The following is a 19025-nucleotide window of genomic DNA, read 5'->3' as shown; positions in this document are numbered from 1 at the left end:
CAAACGGTGGTTAGTCGTCAAAAACAAACAATTTGCAGTTTAAATTAGAGCCGCATGTGATGCGGCTGAAAAGATTTGAGACAAACTATCCTCCTAGTCATAAAAGTAGTACATCCATTTACTATGCTTTGCGCCTCTCGAGAACGCAATGGCCGCTAGAATTGCTAGAATTATGGTAAAAAAAAAACGCAATAGCATGCAAGCAAGTCTATTGCAATAGATAAATGCATATGAATTAGGCGTTTAATTACTATAGCATTAGATGTCGCCTGCAGGTGTATTTCCCAATCTATCAAGCTGATCACTATCTACTGTACTCGTGAAGACATCAAGTACTATTAACATGTCTGTTTTGATAGAGACCTCAGAAGGGGACTTGGTCATTGATCTATTTGTAGAGAAATGCCCCAAAAGCTGTACAAACTTTCTGAAGCTATGCAAATCAAAATACTACAACTTTAGCCCGTTTTTCAACGTCCAGAAGGATTTCTCTTGCCAGAGCGGTGATCCATTGTACCCCAAAGGCAACGGAGGCAAGTCAGTATGGGGCGGATATTTTATCCCCGAGAAGAACGACTATGACCAGATAAGCCACAGGCACCGAGGCACGATATCGTTTGCCGGGACCGGCAAAGATTTGGTTGCCGGGTCGCAGTTTATCATCACATTGAAGGATGATCTAGGCGAGCAATTGGATGAGAAGGCTTCTGTTTTTGGCCAGGTGGTAGAAGGGTTTGAGACCCTGGACACTATCAACAGTGCTGCTGTAGACGAGAGCAAGAGACCATTCAAGGACATTCGAATTAAACACACGTACATACTTGATGACCCTTTTGAAGATCCTGAAGGGCTGGTGGTGCCACCGAAAAGCCCTGATCCTACTGATGTACAGCTGTCGACCGTGCGGCTGACTGGTGAAGAGCCGGAAGAGGAGGATACCGAAGAAAAGAAGAAGGAGCGCGAAGCGCAGTCTCAGGCGTTGACGTTGGAGATGGTGGGGGATCTGCCATTTGCTGACGTTAAGCCACAAGAGAACGTGCTATTTGTATGCAAGTTGAATCCAGTGACGAATGATGAAGATTTGGAGCTTATTTTCTCGCGGTTTGGAACCATTGTTTCCTGTGAGGTCGTTCGCGACAAGGAAACGGGAGAGAGCCTCCAGTATGCATTCATCGAGTATGAGAAGAAGGAGGACTGTGAGCGGGCTTATTTAAAGATGGAGGGGGTTCTAATTGACGACCATCGAATCCACGTCGACTTTTCTCAGTCGGTTGCGCGGCTCGCCAGGGGACCCAAGCCGGGAAAGTACAGATCAGACGAGAGAAGAAGCGACAGACGTCATTACGAAAGAGATAGAAGCAAACAGACTGATAAAAGGTACCCGAGATATGACGATCGGTATGATCGCGACCGGAAGAGGAGAAGAGATGAGCGGTCTCCATCATATCGAGAGGAGAGGAAAAGCAGCAGACGAGAGAGGAGTCCAGATGATCGAAGACGCGAGAGAAGGTCTCATGACCGTAGAAGTCCGGAGGGCAGAAGGCGACGTGAAGAAAGAAGCTCAGACCGCAGACGAGAGAGAAGTCCAGATGACCGCAAACGTGATCGATACGAGCGTCGCGATGACCGATACCGAGAACGCGATAGATACGATGATAGACGAACTAACGACAAGTATGAAAGGAGCTCAAGAGATAGAGACTACAGCTCTTCGAGAAGACGATAATATATAATAAACAATCTATTTTTATGAACTTGGTAAAGAAAAAAAAATAGCAAAACTAAATACAGTGTGTCAATAAAATAATAATAAATAGCGAGATGGAGGGGAAGGATGTGAGTGAGGTCGTCAACTTTATCATGAAAACGGTTAAAAATTGGGGTCAGTTAAGAGGGATTGACCTTAGTTGGGTCGGTTAAGAATATTCGAAGAAGACATGAGGTTGCCAATATAGTCCTGGAGGAACCGGTTTTCGGAAGAAAGTCTATCGTAGTCCTCCTTGACCTTGACAATGCGATCGAGGATATCAGTAAGCGAATCCTGCATCAGCTGGGCCTCCTTGCGCATAACGTGTACTTTTTCGCGCCCGATGCGCTCTATTGCTGAGTTGTCACGACGCGGCGAAGTACATCGTTCTGGCGGCTCATCGGTGGTGACTGTGCTCATAAAGCTCGAGATGGCTATTGAGGACGACGGGGGCCCCATAGCCTTGGCATCGTCGTCGGTCGAGTCCTCCTCTTCGTTGTAGTACTGGTACGTGTTGGAATCGGAGCGGTAGTGGATATGGGGGTGTTTAGGGGTCGTGTTAGCGATCGCTTCGAGAGACGCGGCGATCGAGCCTTTTGGCGGCGTGCAGGACATCTCTAGCTGACGATGTTCCGGTTCGTCGGGACTCTGGCGGGCAGCAGGGGAGCAGTCTGTAGAAAGGCCGTGGTGGCTGTTTCGTTCCGAGTCGGAATATGTTGAGGTGGTAGAGCTGCAGGAGGAGCCTAGGACTATGGTGGACGGCGTGATATGCGAGATTGGGAATGGCTGGTGGATGATTGAAGGCGATCGCATGAATTACTCAACACAATACCGGTCAAACAAAAATTGAGGTAAAGTTATAATGGCGGGGCGTTATGAATTTTTTACTTTTTCCCTGTCTTATGGTTTTTTTAATCGGGTTTTTCTTTCGTATTGTTGTCGCTTACAAGTACTTCTACCGATCAAAGGAAGTCCTTAAAAAAATAGTCGAGTGTGGGGGGGAGACGTCCTCTGGCTATAAAGGAGTGAATAGCGGTAGGCGTAGTTCTTTTTTAATAGTGAGGTATTAGTACGGGGATATTCTAACGTTGGTCCACTGGTATGCGCAAAACTCAACCGTGGAAATCTTAAAATCGACTCAACGAGCCTCTTCAGCTATTTCGCAATGGGATGCTAGCAAACACGAAGACGAAAAGGAGGTAGGAAAGAAAGAGAAGGAGAAAAAAAAGAGCCCTTTCAAAGAATCCGGGAAGATGGAATGGGAGTCGTATGCCGGGGCAAAAAACAAAACACACACATCGTAGCGCCCTGAGTGACGTTCTCCCCTATTTTCATGACGTCACACCATACTGAAATGGGGAGGGAGATTAAGATTTCCGACACCGCGTAAATATGAGACCAGGGGGGCTCGAGTCCCCGGGGCGGGACAGGAAGGGACAGGGCATTTGCTCTCCTTCTCAGTTTGGGGAAAATGGCCATGAACACCAAAATGGTTGTCTTTGCCGTGTAAGGAGTTCACCAGAGGGGGATAGAGGTGGTCTGGCAGCTCAAACCTGACAGTGGGATATTGAGAGGCTTCATGCAGGTGGGGATAATGCGTTTGCTGCAGATGAGGCAGTACATATGGAAAGTGCATAGATAACATAGAGTCGGATTGGCCAGTGTCAAAGCAGTGCGCTGAAGGCGGACTTGCCCTTGTCGCTCTTTAATATATGGAGATCCCCCCCAACAAGAGCCACGAGGGAATAGCTTCCTGCCCTTACCTCTCTCACTGAGTATGCGTAGCCTGCTAAACCACAAATTTTGTAGTCCATTGCATTCCGGGGTAGTCTACCCACTTGGAATCAATCCCTATTTTACATGTGTATATACTGGTCTCACTGGACGGTAATTTTGACAGCTAGGCGATTGCAGCAGTAAAACGGTTTTGTCTCAACCATCTCCCGTGTTCACCCGGGTTTTATTCGCTGAACATTTACAGTATACACTACGTTGAACTGTGTGTACACCAACATAGTAAAGTTCAGGTACAGTAGAACCGGAATATTTTGTACCTACCGTGCATCTTTTCTGCGGGTCACAGTACCATCGCACGAGATGGGGGATGCACAGGGGGTAATATTTTCTCCCCATACGGGCGCATTTTCACGTGGTCCTTCTTAAATTGCCTCCATTCCAGTCTCCTGGTGTAAAAGCTTCTGTCGTGGGCAGCTCCAGTTATGGCGGCTTGCATGGATCGTTTAATCACGCAATTCCAAATTAATTTTGCCGCGCGACACTCAACATCCTCCGCGAAGCGGAGCCACGGGGGTTTGGGGGCTGGCCCCCAAGTCAATTGAAGCTATATAGTGTTCATGGGGGGACCAGTCCCCCCAAACCCCCCTGGGGCTCCGCTTCGCGGAGAAGGGGAGTTCATGACGTCGATAGATAAATAATCAATAGCATAAACACAATACTTAAAGTTCATTAATATGGGCAGCCTTGTGGGAGTCATGATGCGCGTCCTCGATATCCTCTGGCTTGCCTGCCTTGAGCTTGGCATTCATCTCCGCGGTGTACTCAGCGTCGATAATATTGAGCTCATCCTCAAGCTTGTTATAGTGCCGGAAAATGAAATAGAAGACCCACCCGGCAACAAACGTGGCCCCCGCGAGGCCGGTATACATCCAAAGGAGCTTTGGATCAACAGCAGTAGACGAAAGAGCAATGCCTAGCGCGGAGCCAAACGCATTGGTAAGAAGATACATAGACATAATGAACGACTTCATATTGGCCGGCGCCTTGGTGTAGGCGTACTCAAGACCAGTAACCGAGGCAAAAATTTCGGCAAGCCCAATGAAGATGTACGCCGGAGTTTGAATTGCAACATGAATATCGTTTGGAATTCGGCCATTGTCAGAAGCAGGACACGCAAGCGGCTGATCATAGCATGGACCTGCCTGGTAAATGAGGTGCTGGACGATTGCGGCATAGACCATGGCGAGAGTAGCTGCCATGAATCCACAGGTAATTCGAGTAATCGGCTTCATCTGGATACCAATCTTTCGTAGCCCAGGATACAAGAACTTGTTGACCAGTGGAATCATAATCATAATGGAAATTGGATTGATAGACTGCATCAAGTCATTCGGAATACCGTGGAGGTTCATCTGACCGGCCTGAGAAATGAAGTTGTTGACCATCTGTCCGTAGACAACCCAGAAGATGGGGTAGAAAATAAACACCTTGCACGCGTAGAGCGCACGTCGGACTTCATCGACGAACAGATCAGACCACAGAACAGGGGCTAAGCCGTTGGCCTCTCGCACACTTGGCTTAGCCACGTTAAGGTTGAATTTGTTCTTGGCCCCGATACAAATAATTCTCAAAGCGTCTGGCAAGACCGAGCCCTGAGGAGGACGCTTGAGGTACTTGTTTCGACCAAGGATGAGCGCAAGGATACCAACGAAGAAGAACAAAAATGGAAGCAAGAACCCCGCCCAGAAGTCGACATCCTTCTCAAGGTTGGTGGTAGCAATGCTTGACAGAGAACCAAAGTTGATGCAGAAGTAGAAAATTAGAAAGAGCGACTCAACGGTAACAGCAGGATCAACAATGACTCGCTCACCAGACTTGAGCTCTTTTACAAACGGCTTCGTATTGGTGTACTGGTCTGCAATCATTGGGCCGACATTGGACTTTATGCCACCAGCTCCGACACCGATAATGATCATGGCTGCGACGAGGCCACCGAGGCCGCCACCGTGGTTCAAAGAAAACGGCAGAGACGTGATAAACAGAGTGGCGTTACCCACAACATACACAGCCGAGAAGATACAGATAGCCTTGTACTTACCGACATACCTGTCAGCGACAACAGCACCAAGGATTGGGGTCACATAACACCAAAATTGGAAGAAATAAGACAGCGCCGTAGCTGACTGTTGCCCCAAACCTAGGCCACCGTTCTTGTATCCCTCGCTTCCTGGACCAGTGTGCCGTTCCAACTGCATATAGTTTTGGAAAGGACCACTGATACCGTTATAAGTGAACCGCTCGCACAATTCCACAACGGCCACAAGCCAAGCAGACATTGGCAGAGAGTCGGCAACTTTGCGTAGTGAACTCAATTCTTCTTCTGTAGGAGCAGGACCCTTTGCATTTTCATCGAGGACAACTGAGCCCTGAGTATGGGAGGCTACGTGGTCCAAAGCTTCCACTTTCTCGTCGCTGAGTCTTTCGCTGCTGCCCATTGTAAAAGCGAACTAGCAATTGCTAACGGTTATGAATTTTGAGTACCAAAATAACATGGGGATCGTACCGGCCTTTATATGGTGCATGGAGCCATACATTGCTTCCCATGAACATCGCAAGTGGAGAAAAGAAGAAGGAGACTCTGTTCTTGGCAGGGTAAATTGAATAATAAAGTGAGATCAAAGGGTATTCTCCACCCCAACCTGCATCTTAATATTCTCATCTTGTTTCCAGATAGCTGAAATTGACAATTCAGCTGAATCAGAGGATGCCCCGCAAATCGCTCTCGCTTGTACTATCAACTAGCTATCCTCGATACTTCTCCACGAGAGCCAAGACACGGCGGCTACGATTTTCAAGCTGTACCAGCCGTGAGGTTTTGTTACGTCTGGGCATGATACGAAGATCTTTCGCCTCCGAGACGACTTACTACCCATGACGCAAGTGGGGGAAATATACGAGGGTAAACAATCTGGTGATTCCCGCTATGTTACATCGCCAGAATTCGAATTAGACACCCTCAGAGTACGCCGAGACTCTTGGAAACGGCACCGTTGGTGCTGATCAAGCACATGCAGTATTTGGTTAACACTTCACATCTTTGACGAGCAAGTCTGGGCATTTCTTGGATCTTCCCTGCTCCTTCTGTTAGCCAAGACTAATGGCATAGTCGAAGGGATTACGTCTCAGGAGGAGGGTAGCACATTTTCCATCATCTCATATCACCAGCACTGACAAAGTTGGGTTTTTTTCTTCCAAATTCAACCCGGCTCTCAGATTTTCCTGGGTTCACTTTTCACAATTATAAGCTGTACGTACTATAGACTAATATACATACTACGTGGAGGCTTGAATAAGTCTATCTGGAGTTGACTGCATCACCAGTGCCGCCGATGGCATCGCCGGGCTTTACGCCAAGCCACGGCTCCAATCTGCGGGGGCAATCATCACCTTCAGAAGCCGCGAATCTGAAACTGTGCTTCGAGAACTGTGAGTACGTACGTACGGCGCTAGATTGTGCAACAGTGCCAACGACTTAGGCTTGGCAGCCTGGGGTTTTTGATCCGTTTGATACTTGCCAACGGCTTTGGCTTGGCAACCTGGGGGGTTTGATCCGTTTGCCAAATCGGTACTGAAAATGAGACCCCGAGTACGGCTGTAGAGTACTCATTCGTAACGACATCACTGAATGAATATTCTACACAAGAAAATGCCACAGCATTATGTGCCGATTAATTAGGTATCGGTTGACTTGAGTCCTACGTTCTTTCATGCCACTCTTGTACTGAGATGGTAGATAGGCTCGACGAGGCATTGTGGAGTGATACAAAACGTACGGCGGATCGCTCAGCCGTGCGTAATGAGCTCACGACTGTCTTACCGAAGAAACGGCCAGATAGAAGAACAAGACTGAGTAAATAAATTACAAGAAGCATTACTGATCGTTATATATCGCTGGTTACATTTTACTTGGACGTCATAAGGGAGATTGGCACACACTTTTGGGGTGTAGAAGAGTAAGAAATGTTGCTTACCAGCACACAGGACATATTGCATACAAAATGGCTATCACGTCCTTGACCAATTCAATTAACAAAAGTGTACATATTCCGTAATCCATCGCATGAAAAAAAATAATATATGGACATTCTCATGTCACTAGTCTAAAACCTGCACCATCGGCCACGAGATAGTCTTGACACTGCTGAATTCGTCAATGCCCCACTGGGCGCCGAATCGACCATACCCACTTGATTTCACACCACCATGAGGAATTGTTCCATGGTCGAATACAGTTCCACCGTTAATATGCACCGCACCCGCCTCGATTTCTCGGGCGATGGCAATTCCTCTAGCAACGTTTTTTGTCCACACAGCCGTGTTAAGCCCATACTGAGAACTGTTGATTAGCTCAACTGCCTCGGCCGCCGAGTCAACCTTGTTCACGTAAACCACAGGGCCAAACGACTCGGTATCGTTGATTTCCATTTGTGGAGTGACTCCGCCCAAAATATACCTACCAACAACATTGTTCGTAGCTGATTGTTGAGTCGGCTCTCGGTGGAACATCAGCTCTGCTCCAGCTTCGACAGCGCTGTTTACCAGATTTACTACCTTGGCTGCAGCTTCTGGAGTTACTTGTGGAGAATTTTCAAACACAGGTACCACCTTCTCAGCAGTAGCGATTATGCGATCCCTGAACTCGGCATATACCTGCGTGTGCACATACACACGCTCAGTAGACATGCAGATCTGGCCGTTATTGGCCCACGAATACACGACTACGGCCTTTGCAGCCTCATCAAGGTCTGCATCCTTATCGACATAGACGGCGCTCTTGCCGCCGAGCTCCAGCAGTACTGGCTTGAGATTCTCCGCCGCCAGAGAAGCAATTAGTTTACCGGTCTGCGACGAACCTGTAAAGTTGATCTTGCGAATGCCAGAGTGCGCGATTAATTTAGGCACCAGTTCAAGCGACTGCTCTTTCGACGCATTGACAATGTTCAGCACTCCCTTGGGTAGCCCCGCGTCCAACAGAGTTTCAAGCGCTGCAAACTGACTATATGGGGCCAGTTCGCTTGTTTTGAACACTACAGGGCATCCGGCCGCCAGCGGACAGGCCACAGCTCGGATAGCCAAAACGGTAGGGGCATTCCATGGCGCCAAGGCGAGAACCGGCCCAATGGGCTCTCTGACGACCATAAACTGGCGGTTTTTACCCGGAGTTGGAAGCGCCTCGTTCCTAACCGGAATAAGCGACCCCAGCTCGCTCACATAGCTCACAGCGTCCTCAGTGAATGCTTGTGCGGCCATGGCGGGGAGGCCCACCTCGCGACTCATGATCTCGACCAGGTCGTCTTTTCGCTCCGCCAGAAGCCGCGACGCTTTGATGAATATATCTCTTTTGGCGGCCGGTTCCCACTGGCGCCATTCTTTAGCGCTGGCCATGGCCGCTTCTACGGCTTCAGAACCGCGTTCACAGGAGTTTACCTGTGAAACCACAGAGCCTTCCAGCGGCGAATAAACGGGGAACGACCTACCCGTGGAGATCCTCTCTCCCGCGACTAGCTGCGGAACCGCGTATTTATTCAGCACTCTGGACCAGCGCATCTTGTTGATGTAACAATATTGGATTGCATAGTGATCCGACGGAGGTTCACACCCCCGACCACCTCAGAGATGCCTTTGCAGCTCCATCCTCCGCGAAGCGGAGCCACGGGGGTTTGGGGGCTGGCCCCCAAGTCAATTGGAAGCAGCGGAGTGTTCATGGGGGGACCAGTCCCCCCAAACCCCCCTTGGGCTCCGCTACGCGGAGGTGACCAACCATGATGATAAGACACGGGAGAAGCAGGACTTGTTTAGTCTTCAACAAAATCACAAGGTTTAGTGAACCTCATCCTGTCAAGCCAACAGAATTAGTTTTTGCCGCTTTATCGCCCCATATCTGGTTTTGGTGATTGACCCCCGATAAGAGGCGATTAGCCGCTTGAAACGCCCCCTTACCATGGAGATCACAACGATGGGATCGGAGGCGAACGGGGCTGAGGCAGTGGACCCTTAAAAGCAATCGAAGACCCGGTATACCACAACAACGACAGCGCAACGATGTCGAGCACAATTCAAGTGGACTGTACGTTTTCTGAATTATTAATTATGGAATAGACTAATGAAATTGTAATAGTGCTCTCTAAAGAGCGAACGTTCTCGAGCGGAGACGTTATCCGGGGACGAGCGACCGTGAACCTGTCCCAGGAGACGACAGTCAAGAGCATTACCGTCAAAGTTGAGGGGGTTGCCAAGACGGTGGTCCCAATGATAGATCCCATGGATACCGATGGGCGTCTCGGCCGACGCGAGCGGCGTAGCAAGAAGGACTCCATTGAGATCCACAAGGTGCTCTACCTGAGCCAGGACGTATTTCCTCCGCGGGATGTGTCGGCCCAGTCCTCTACGAACCAATTCACTCTGGCGAAAGGCTCGCACACTTACGACTTTGAGTTCAGGCTGCCATTGAAAGCGTGTTGTGCCGACCGTAAGGATACCAGCTTCCGGAACAACCCCACGGTAAAGACCGGGGTAGACATCATGAAAAAAGTGCCCATAGTGGGCGGTATCGTGAACAATGGGCTGCCCCAGGTTATGATGAGCAACGGCCGCATCGACTTTGCGTATGATCCGTCGGGGCACATCCAGTCATTTTTGCCGCCTTCGTTTTCTGGGCTTGGGGACCTGGCGTCCGTCAAGTACTTCCTCAAAGTGACAATTAACCGGGCCTCCATGTTCAAGATGAACGTGCGGCAGGTCGAGCCGTTTGTGTTTCTGCCGGCCGATGTGCCCATGGAGACTTCGAGCCAGCTGGCGTTTGTGCGGCGCGAGGTGACGGTGGGCCTCAATGGGGCCTCCCCGGGCCAGACGCAGCCTCCGCAGAAGAAGAAGAGCACTATGAGCAAGCTTTTCCGGCTCAACTTCTCCGAGTCCCTTGGGGTCAATACGTGGTCCGGCCCGACTGCCAACTTCATCTTCGAAGCCCGGTATCCGCAGCTGGGGGGCAAAATGAAGGCCGGGTTCAAGCCCGAGGCTCCATTGGAGCTGCACTTGTTTGTGCTTTTCAAGTCGCTACCTAAGGAGATTGGAGTCACCGAGCTCAACGTTGTAAGCATTGACATCAACCTTTACGCGCATACTGAAGCCACGGCGCAGGGGTACGCCGAGAACAGCAATCTCGTGCTGAATTTGTGCAAGCGCGACAATATCAAGCTTCCCGTTGATCTTGCGGGAGCGACCCAGTCTCGTGCCATTGACAAGGAGACGGGACGACCCATGTACAAGATTGAAATCGACCCAGACCTTGTCCAGGCCGCCATGATCCCCGATCACGTCCCGCCGACCTTTACGTCGTGTAACATCAGGCGGTCTTACCGCATGGGTATTGTTGCTGGGTTCTCTACGGGCGGTGATGCACAGACGGAGTACGCCGAGCTTGCTGTGGACTCCATTGTCCAGTCGGGCATTGCTCTCGATAATAACAAGCCTGCTTTGCCGCAGCGTCCAGCTCCCCCCAATGAGAAGGCTCAGTATACTACCAACACCGGCCAGCCGGGTCCAATGACTAGCGAGGGACAGAAATTGGGTAAGGAGGATCAACTGCCTTCGTATGACGAGGTGCTCTCGGAGCAGGCTCAGACTGCAGACTCGGCTGTGGCATCGTCGACTGCCCCGCGTCGTAAATTCGGCCAGAGCGAAGACTACTACAAGGGCATTGGCACCGACGACTAACCCTCTTTTTCTTAGAGCAACCACAGATATCTCAATCACGATATAACAATAATATTGTATCTTATTAACTTTGGCACACTTACAACAGCTGACTATCTCCGCGAAGCGGAGCTACGGGGGTTTGGGGGCTGGCCCCCAAGTGAATTGAAGCACCAGAGTGTTCATGGGGGGACCAGTCCCCCCAAACCCCCCTGGGGCTCCGCTTCGCGGAGATACTCGTTTCTATTATTAAGATTCGGTGTATGGCCCTTCAGCTGATGACTACTCGCTCTCAGATCACCTCCGCGAAGCGGAGCTAAGGGGGTTTGGGGGTTGGCCCCCAAGTGAATCGAAGCAGCAGAGTGTTTATGGGGGGACCAGTCCCCCCAACCCCCCCTGGGGGCTCCGCTTCGCGGAGATGTTGATTAAAGCGTTTCTATTAAGATATTAAGGACAATGCAATGCAATTATTGAGCTGGTCGGGCGCTTTCGGTGAGCTTACTGGCCCATCGTGGTTCAACCGCGAGTAAAGATGCAGACACGGTCTCGATGAGGTCCGCCTCGGGATCGTACTCGTGCTCCCTTGGCAGGATGAAAGTGCTCCCTTCGACCCAGACTTTCCTGCCCTCAACCTTGGTGGCCTGTGCCTTGAGAACAATAAACGAGTCGGCCGGAGTGGGTTTGAGGTAGTTGGTATTTAGGCTGGCAGTAACCCCAACATGATTAGGAAGCACAGCAAACCCGCATCGGCACAACGTCTCGTCTAGCAGCGTAGCCAGCAGCCCGCCATGGATAATGTCCCTGTGGCCGCACAGCTTTGATCCCAGGTGGTACAGGATGACAAGCTCGGACTCTCCCTTCTGCTTGTTGGCCGAGGAAAATGCTAGTGGAGTGTGCGCTATCAGATCAGGACCGATAAGAGTACCGCTGGTCAGAGAATAGGCCTTTCGGTCCTCGGAGTCAGTCTCGTACGGCTTCGAGATCACGTACCGACCGGACTCCAGGAGCGATCTAGTATACGGGTGGCTCTCGAGTTCAGAAACTGTCATGATTTAGTGATTTACTGAGAGATAGAGATATAACTTGTATTGTACCGAGGAGGCTACACAGGTATTATATACATCAAGTCAGAGACAGACTTCGCCTCAGTGTGTCCGACGTTCTACCCCGAACGGCGGGAAAAATTGTTGTACCTCGGCAACATCTCGGGGGCTGATCCTGATCCGCCGACCGGGTCCGGTCGACAAATGTCGCAGTCGCTTGGCTGTTAATTCAATAAGTATCTTTGTGTGCGGACTAGCGGCATCTATGTGGTTGGGGAGCCTTCCATTGGATAGGTATTATCAATATTGCAGTACATGCAATGTTGGGGATGGCTGAGCCGCACGTTATCAGACCCCTACTCCGCTGCCTTTGATTGACTTGGGGGCCAGCCCCCAAACCCCCGTACCTCCGCTTCGCGGAGATCCCCCGGCAACTAAGGTGTTGAAAAATAGCCCCATTGGCGTCATATCCTTTGGTTATTTCGAAAACCATTGGGGGACACTTGGATATCAAATGTTTCAGCCGCATGCGGCTCATGTGCTCAATTGAGTTAGCCATATTGCAAAGTTTTACCAATAATAACAATAATAAACAGACTATACACACATGTAATTGAACTCAATCAACCACTAAATATATAACGAGTGGGTTGGTTAGACTGGCGGAAGAGTTGGAGGTGGACGGGCTGGATGACGAGCCGGGAAGAAGAACTTCCGGCCGTAGTTAATGGCATTGAAAGCAACAAGACCAGAGATGGCCACTGGCCATGGTCGCATCGACTTGAGCGCAGGCTTGCCATTGACCATTAAGTAAAGAATACTCCAAGCTGAGGCAAATCCAGCACCGTTGGTCAGATCGCCGTCGTATATGATAAACCCACCCAAGGCGAAGGCAGTACCAAAGCCGAGAATTGACCCCTTGGCAGGCCTAAAGTTGGGCTTCCTTGCCGCAATTGGGTATGACGCAAACACTACACAGCGGTTAGCTAAGCCTATTTACAATGGTTGGGGGAGACCCTTACATGATGCAGCAGCCAATGCTGCCGGTAGCGGTGTTTCACATGAGTTGTATATCGCCTGGGCAATTCCTCGCGTCTGAGGCTGCGGGTAACTTGGCGGAGGAAGCTCGCTCATTCTCGAATATATCTGTTCTGTCGATTCGAACAAGGTCCGCGATAAAGTGGTGATCCCGGCGTCTTAATAATTCATCCAATGTTAAACTTCGCGGCCGGTCGCACGATGATCCAATACCTACATACCATTACAAGAACTTGATGCCGTCGAGTTAAACCTGCAGAACGATGCGATAAACCCTCAATTGACACCCCCATTCTCCGCGCAGCGGAGCCTCAGGGGGGTATGGGGGGACTGGTCCCCCCATGAACACTCTGCTGCTTCAATTGACTTGGGGGCCAGCCCCCAAACCCCCGTAGCTCCGCTTCGCGGAGAGCTCGTAGCAATCGACGATCTCTGGTTAAAAAAGAGATCAATGAAGAACTCATTTATAAATTTTCAATAAACGGTGGTGAAATAACAAGGCTCAGCCGCGTGGGACGGGTGCCGTTTATGCCGACCCAAAAATTCGATCGAACTCATCACCCTGGGAGAGCAATGAAGCGAGATCGAGGGGACGACGACGATGACTCTGGAGATGTGAAGAAGCCGAGGGTTGAGCAGGGCGGAGAAGAAGTCAGATCTCCCATTAGACTGATCAGGGTGCGGGATCTGCCGGATTCAATGAACCAGGATGCTGTCTCCTTAGCAGACATCATTGGCCATGTCGACCTTGTTGAAATGGTAAGTCGTTTGATAACTACACAGATAGGAAAGGTAAACTAACTATACAAAGTACCAGTTCAATTTCGCCATCTCAATTGAGTTTGTCATGAGCCAGATTCATCCCGATGCCTTGGGATCAGTCAAATCATGGTTTTTCTACGGATACACGCCGGACCACGATCCTCGCACCGAGAGGCTCATGAACGAGGCCAGCGCATGTCAGTATCCCGAGAACATTACGCTCCAGAAAGTAAGACTGTCCAACCGGTTTGCTACGCATCATTCAAAGGTCATGGTGCTCAAGTTCGCCGATGGAAGCATCCAGATCGTCATTCACACTGCAAATATGATCAGCTTTGATTGGACCAATATGTCGCAAGGCGCGTGGCTGTCGGAGCGATTGATGCCCAAGAAAGACCCAGAGGACACATCTACGCCAGTTGGCGCCCAATTCCAACAGGACTTTATACGGTACCTGCGGGCCTACCGCAAAGAACCGTCAAACAAGCTCGCGGAGGAATTGAAGGGGTACGACTTTTCTCCGGTGCATGCCAAGCTAATTGCGTCCGTACCGGGAAATTACATTGAGGGTCAAGCTGACTACGGACAATGGGGCATTGTTCGTCTGAGGAACGAAATCGAGCAACTGGGGCTCGGTTTTCGTGCCCAAGACGAGATCATTGCCCAGGTATCGTCGATAGCCCAGTTCGGGGCCAACGACACCTATCTCGGGCCGACGATCCACGCCGCGTTGAACGGACTACCATTTAACCAACCCCAAAATGTAGGAGACTTCTTTGGTGGTCACCACAAGAAAGAAAAAGTGCCATTGAGCATTGTGTTCCCTACAGTCGAGCAAGTGAAGCAGTCAATCAATGGCTATGGCTCGGGGTGCGCATTGCACTTTAAACGCCAGACTGACGCCCAGAAGAAGCAGCTGGCGTATATGCAAGCGAGATTGCATCGATACGTTGCGCAGAAAGCAGGTCGGCAGCCTGCAGCACCCCATATCAAAACGTATGCAAGGATTTCCCACCGGCAGAACGATGAAGAGGCTGAAACAGAGCGGCTGGAATCCGGAGGAATTGAACTTGAGTGGTTCCTGCTTACGTCGGCCAATCTATCCAAGCATGCGTGGGGAATAATCCCCAAGGGAAAGCAGAGCGAGTGGATCCAGAGCTGGGAATGCGGTGTACTGATTACCAAGGACTGCTACGGAGACTACCCAGGGAAAGGTGCTACTACTAGTGACGGAGAACCTCTATCCAGGGGTCATACTGTAAGTTTGAAACCCATCTACAGGGCAGATGCTCCTGCATCATCTATCCAGCCCACACGATCAGGAACAGTCATTAGTTCGGGTATTACGACTACTACTAAGACCACTAAGACTGCTACCGATACTACTAGCGGTATTAGTACCGATACTGGAACGGATAAACCAGGTCGGGAGAAATCTGAAGGTCCGGATAACGGCGGATCGGTCGACGGAATGAAAAGCCGCACAGTGTACATCCGTATGCCATATGACTTACCGCTCAAACGATACACTCCAAAGGACGTCCCATGGAGCGCCTACGAGCAGTACTCGGAGCCTGACTGGCGCGGCGACACCTGGCCCCCTGAGTAAAAAAAAAACTGCTCAAACCAATTACCATGAAACGATACAAAACCGAAAAGCCAATTTGCTCCTAATATCTACGGCTCTACTACCGGTACTACTTCAGATTGAAGCGCTTTTCGGCATGTCGGCCATTAAATGTCAAGTGCGCGTGTTTGAGGGTGGCGACCGAAAGCCCACGCGCGCGTGAAATGCCGGCCCGGCAGGCACCCGCATTAGGCAATGTTCCGTCTCCGGGGCAACTCGCACATTTTTTCACGTCCGTTTCCCCTTTTGGGCCGAAAAGCGAACACCCACATAGTGGGCAGCCCAAAAAGGCTGCTTCCGTAATCTCACCGTTTCGACCAAGATACCACAACACGCTTCGTTTCCCAGAGAGCCATACTGAGGTCTATCTGATATAGGCGACTGTGTGTTGCTTTCCGAGAGAGAAAGAGAGAGATAAGGAGACTTAGTCCGAGGCCCCCTCTGCCCCAAAAGCAAAGCGCAAGGTTCAAAAGCAGGGGCCCACATTATCACCAAATACAGTTTAAACTTATATCGCGCTGAAACAGAGCGAAGAGGGCATTGCGAGCTTTTGTCAACTCTCATTTCACGACTTTTTTGGCCAAAGGAAGGGGGCACCAGCCCAAGGGACGTTTTTCCGATATATTTAGCCAGACTTTGAAATCACCCACCGAGCCTACTTCGAACTAAGCCAGCCATTTGGAGGATATCAGGCCCAAATTTTTTTTTTGCGTTTTGTATATATAACGGCTGAGAAAGAGAGAGAGAAGATTTAGACCGATAGAGGACGACCCCCCGAGAGAGAAAGAGAGATCGAAGCGAAGAAAACAGACGGGTGGGATCCCCATAATATCAGCTTTTTTAGGTTGTTGTGGACGGACAACATGGCGTCATTACCCGCAAGCAATAGCGGTGGAGGTGGAGAAATGGAGAATAGTCAAAACGAAGTGGAGTACCTCTTGGGTATACACGACTTTAAAGGCCGATCCGACGACGAGCTATCGCTCAAGAAGGGAGACCACATCCAGGTGATTGAAAACGACGCAGCATTTGGAGACGGGTGGTACATAGGGCGAAACCTGACGACTGGGGAGGCTGGCCTATTCCCCAAGGTGTTTACCACGGCTCTTATCCTGCCCCAGTCGCAGGCTTCACCGTCAACAAGTAGCAGCATACCCACGGTGCTTCAGCAAAGTCTTCTCCAGCAACAAAAGCCGTTGGAAAGCGTTGAAGAGCCACCGAAATCCGTCGGAGAGTATTTTGTAAACCATCAAACGACCCATAGTGGGCCTGTTCACGAGACGCTCACCGACATTGACCAGGCGATTTCAGAAATCAACAACAACGCCATTTCACTGCCGAGTTTCGACAACATACCCGAGTGGACTCCCTATGATGTACAGCGGTATTTCGAGCACCGCGGTTATGACCCATCGGTGACGTCGCAGTTTGTGCACCATAAGATTACGGGAGCCATTTTGCTCGAGCTCGAGCTGTCTTTTTTGAAGGAGATTGACATCACGTCCTTTGGTACGCGATTTGAGATCTCCAAAGACATTAAATACCTCAATTCTGTACACAAAAGGCGGTTACAACAGCGGCAAGAAGAACAGCAGGCCGCCAGTTCCAGTGGGTCGAGGCACCGCAAGGGCGGCTCGTCGTTTGACCGAAACTGGACCCCTCCGGCGAAACGATCCTCCTCCACGGGTACCGGGGACTCTGGATACGTTGGGTCAAACCCGCAGACGCCGCTCTCAATGGTGGAAAACTCGCACGGTAGCAAAGCCAGCAACGGCAGCAGCGTTGAGGAAAATGACACGAGCATGGCCTCAACCGTAACAAAGCGCCCGGGGTCGCGGAATTCTAACCGTAAGCAGTCGTTTGTCGAAGGTATGAGGCTCCAGCACTCGAGACAGGGCAGCTACGACACTATTCGCGCCGGCGAGGAACAACCACTTTCTCATGTAGAGGAGGAGGACGAGCGCATATACATGTCGTCCCGGCACTCGCGCTCTGAATCCAGCATGGCGTTCGACACTTCGTTTAAGCGCCACTCGCACTCGGGATCCCAGCAGCTCAACCTTGATATCAGCTTTACACAGGATCCCAAAAAGCTGCGGCGCCGCTCTTCGATGATCTCTGGTCTCATGGGCAGCAGTGTGACTGGCGGACTGGCCTCGCAGCCATCCACACCGGGCACGCAGCCGCCCCATGGACAAAATACCTCCCACCCATGGAACTTCGACGAGTACGACTCTTCGTCGCAGAACATTACACCCGCCAGCCTCGAGGATAACAATAGCACGCCGAGCCTGCGCTCTCCGCTGTCCCAGGAGGACCTTTCCCAGTTCCCGGCCGTCAAGTCGAAGAAGAACCTGTCCCAAGACAGCCTAAAAAAGACTTCGACTGGGGGCAGCAGCGGAAGCACTGGAGGTGGTAGCAGCGGCACTTCAACGCCGTTTGGCAAAATGAAGGTTCTTCGACAGGCCTCATCACAGCACAACCTGCGAAAGCCGCTCTCCAAGCAGCAGACAAGCGCCTTTACGGAGGGCATTAAGAAGGTCACCGCCTCCGAGTCGTCCAAGACTGCCGACTACTCGGGCTGGATGAGCAAGCGAGGCGGCATGGGTGTCGGTGCCTGGAGGAGCCGGTACTTCACTCTACACGGCACGCGGCTCTCGTACTTTACTAACTTTGACGATACCAAGGAGCGGGGGCTCATTGACATCACTGCGCACCGGGTGCTACCTGCCCGGGACAGTGAGGACAAGCTCGTAGCGCTCTACGCTGCGTCGGTTGGCGCTGGCCGCCACGTTTTCAAGATTGTCCCTCCTGCGCCGGGGAGCAGGAAAGGCGTCACGTTCACGGCGCCTAAGATCCACTACTTTGCCGTTGAGACGCGCCAGGAAATGCGCGAGTGGATGTCTGCCATTATGAAGGCGACGATTGATCGTGACGAAAGTGTGCCCATTCTGTCTTCCTGCGCCACTCCAACTGTGTCGCTGGCCAAGGCGCAGGAGATGTTTGCGGAGTCGCGTATCAAGGACGAAGAGATGCGGGCCAAGATGATTGAGTCCAATGGCACCACGTTCAACTATGGCGGTGGTGGCGAGAATTCGTCTATTGACTCTTCGGACACGAATTCGCAGCGCTCTTCGTCGCGGGCTGGGTCCAGCAATACCAACTCGACTAGCCTCAAGATGTCACCGCCTACTTCTGAGGTGAGCGACTTTATGAAGTCGTTTGGAGGCGAGGTTCGCCACCTTACTACGAAAACTGCCGGTCTCAAAATAGTGACTGACTTGGAAAATGAAGCCAAAAATAAGCGATAACGACCACG

General features: G+C 50.9%; 9 protein-coding genes across 9 annotated transcripts; 4 read left to right on the top strand and 5 right to left on the bottom strand.

The window, feature by feature from the left end:
• Nucleotides 1-343: 343 nt before the first annotated feature.
• TRVA0_007S02718 (PPIL4 family peptidylprolyl isomerase) lies at nt 344-1726 on the top strand (the record flags this gene model as incomplete). Its single annotated transcript, XM_076683288.1, has 1 exon — nt 344-1726. The coding sequence occupies one exon, from the start codon at nt 344-346 to the stop codon at nt 1724-1726; it is 1383 nt and encodes a 460-aa protein (XP_076542532.1).
• A 177-nt stretch (nt 1727-1903) lies between these two features.
• SLO1 (Slo1p) lies at nt 1904-2560 on the bottom strand (the record flags this gene model as incomplete). The annotated part of the gene is made up of 1 exon (XM_076683287.1): nt 1904-2560. The coding sequence occupies one exon, from the start codon at nt 2558-2560 to the stop codon at nt 1904-1906; it is 657 nt and encodes a 218-aa protein (XP_076542531.1).
• A 1643-nt stretch (nt 2561-4203) lies between these two features.
• On the bottom strand, nt 4204-5979 carry PTR2 (peptide transporter Ptr2p; the record flags this gene model as incomplete). The annotated part of the gene is made up of 1 exon (XM_076683286.1): nt 4204-5979. The coding sequence occupies one exon, from the start codon at nt 5977-5979 to the stop codon at nt 4204-4206; it is 1776 nt and encodes a 591-aa protein (XP_076542530.1).
• A 1660-nt stretch (nt 5980-7639) lies between these two features.
• On the bottom strand, nt 7640-9091 carry ALD5 (aldehyde dehydrogenase 5, mitochondrial; the record flags this gene model as incomplete). The annotated part of the gene is made up of 1 exon (XM_076683285.1): nt 7640-9091. The coding sequence occupies one exon, from the start codon at nt 9089-9091 to the stop codon at nt 7640-7642; it is 1452 nt and encodes a 483-aa protein (XP_076542529.1).
• A 495-nt stretch (nt 9092-9586) lies between these two features.
• Nucleotides 9587-11257, top strand: ART10 (Art10p; the record flags this gene model as incomplete). Its single annotated transcript, XM_076683284.1, has 2 exons — nt 9587-9611; nt 9663-11257. 2 exons carry the CDS (start codon nt 9587-9589, stop codon nt 11255-11257), a joined length of 1620 nt encoding a protein of 539 aa, XP_076542528.1.
• Nucleotides 11258-11703: 446 nt separating this feature from the next.
• TRVA0_007S02608 (PaaI family thioesterase) lies at nt 11704-12285 on the bottom strand (the record flags this gene model as incomplete). The annotated part of the gene is made up of 1 exon (XM_076683283.1): nt 11704-12285. The coding sequence occupies one exon, from the start codon at nt 12283-12285 to the stop codon at nt 11704-11706; it is 582 nt and encodes a 193-aa protein (XP_076542527.1).
• Nucleotides 12286-12933: 648 nt separating this feature from the next.
• Nucleotides 12934-13413, bottom strand: AIM19 (Aim19p; the record flags this gene model as incomplete). Its single annotated transcript, XM_076683282.1, has 2 exons — nt 12934-13250; nt 13302-13413. 2 exons carry the CDS (start codon nt 13411-13413, stop codon nt 12934-12936), a joined length of 429 nt encoding a protein of 142 aa, XP_076542526.1.
• Nucleotides 13414-13890: 477 nt separating this feature from the next.
• TDP1 (tyrosyl-DNA phosphodiesterase 1) lies at nt 13891-15688 on the top strand (the record flags this gene model as incomplete). The annotated part of the gene is made up of 2 exons (XM_076683281.1): nt 13891-14076; nt 14129-15688. The coding sequence occupies 2 exons, from the start codon at nt 13891-13893 to the stop codon at nt 15686-15688; spliced, it is 1746 nt and encodes a 581-aa protein (XP_076542525.1).
• An 881-nt stretch (nt 15689-16569) lies between these two features.
• Nucleotides 16570-19017, top strand: BOI1 (Boi1p; the record flags this gene model as incomplete). Its single annotated transcript, XM_076683280.1, has 1 exon — nt 16570-19017. The coding sequence occupies one exon, from the start codon at nt 16570-16572 to the stop codon at nt 19015-19017; it is 2448 nt and encodes an 815-aa protein (XP_076542524.1).
• Nucleotides 19018-19025: the final 8 nt, after the last annotated feature.

The sequence above is a fragment of the Trichomonascus vanleenenianus genome (assembly GCF_965637985.1).
Source record: "Trichomonascus vanleenenianus strain CLIB 3782 genome assembly, contig: TRVA0_007S, whole genome shotgun sequence".
In the NCBI taxonomy this organism is placed as follows: Eukaryota; Fungi; Ascomycota; class Dipodascomycetes; order Dipodascales; family Trichomonascaceae; genus Blastobotrys; species Blastobotrys vanleenenianus.
This window is presented reverse-complemented; position numbering and strand designations above follow the sequence as displayed.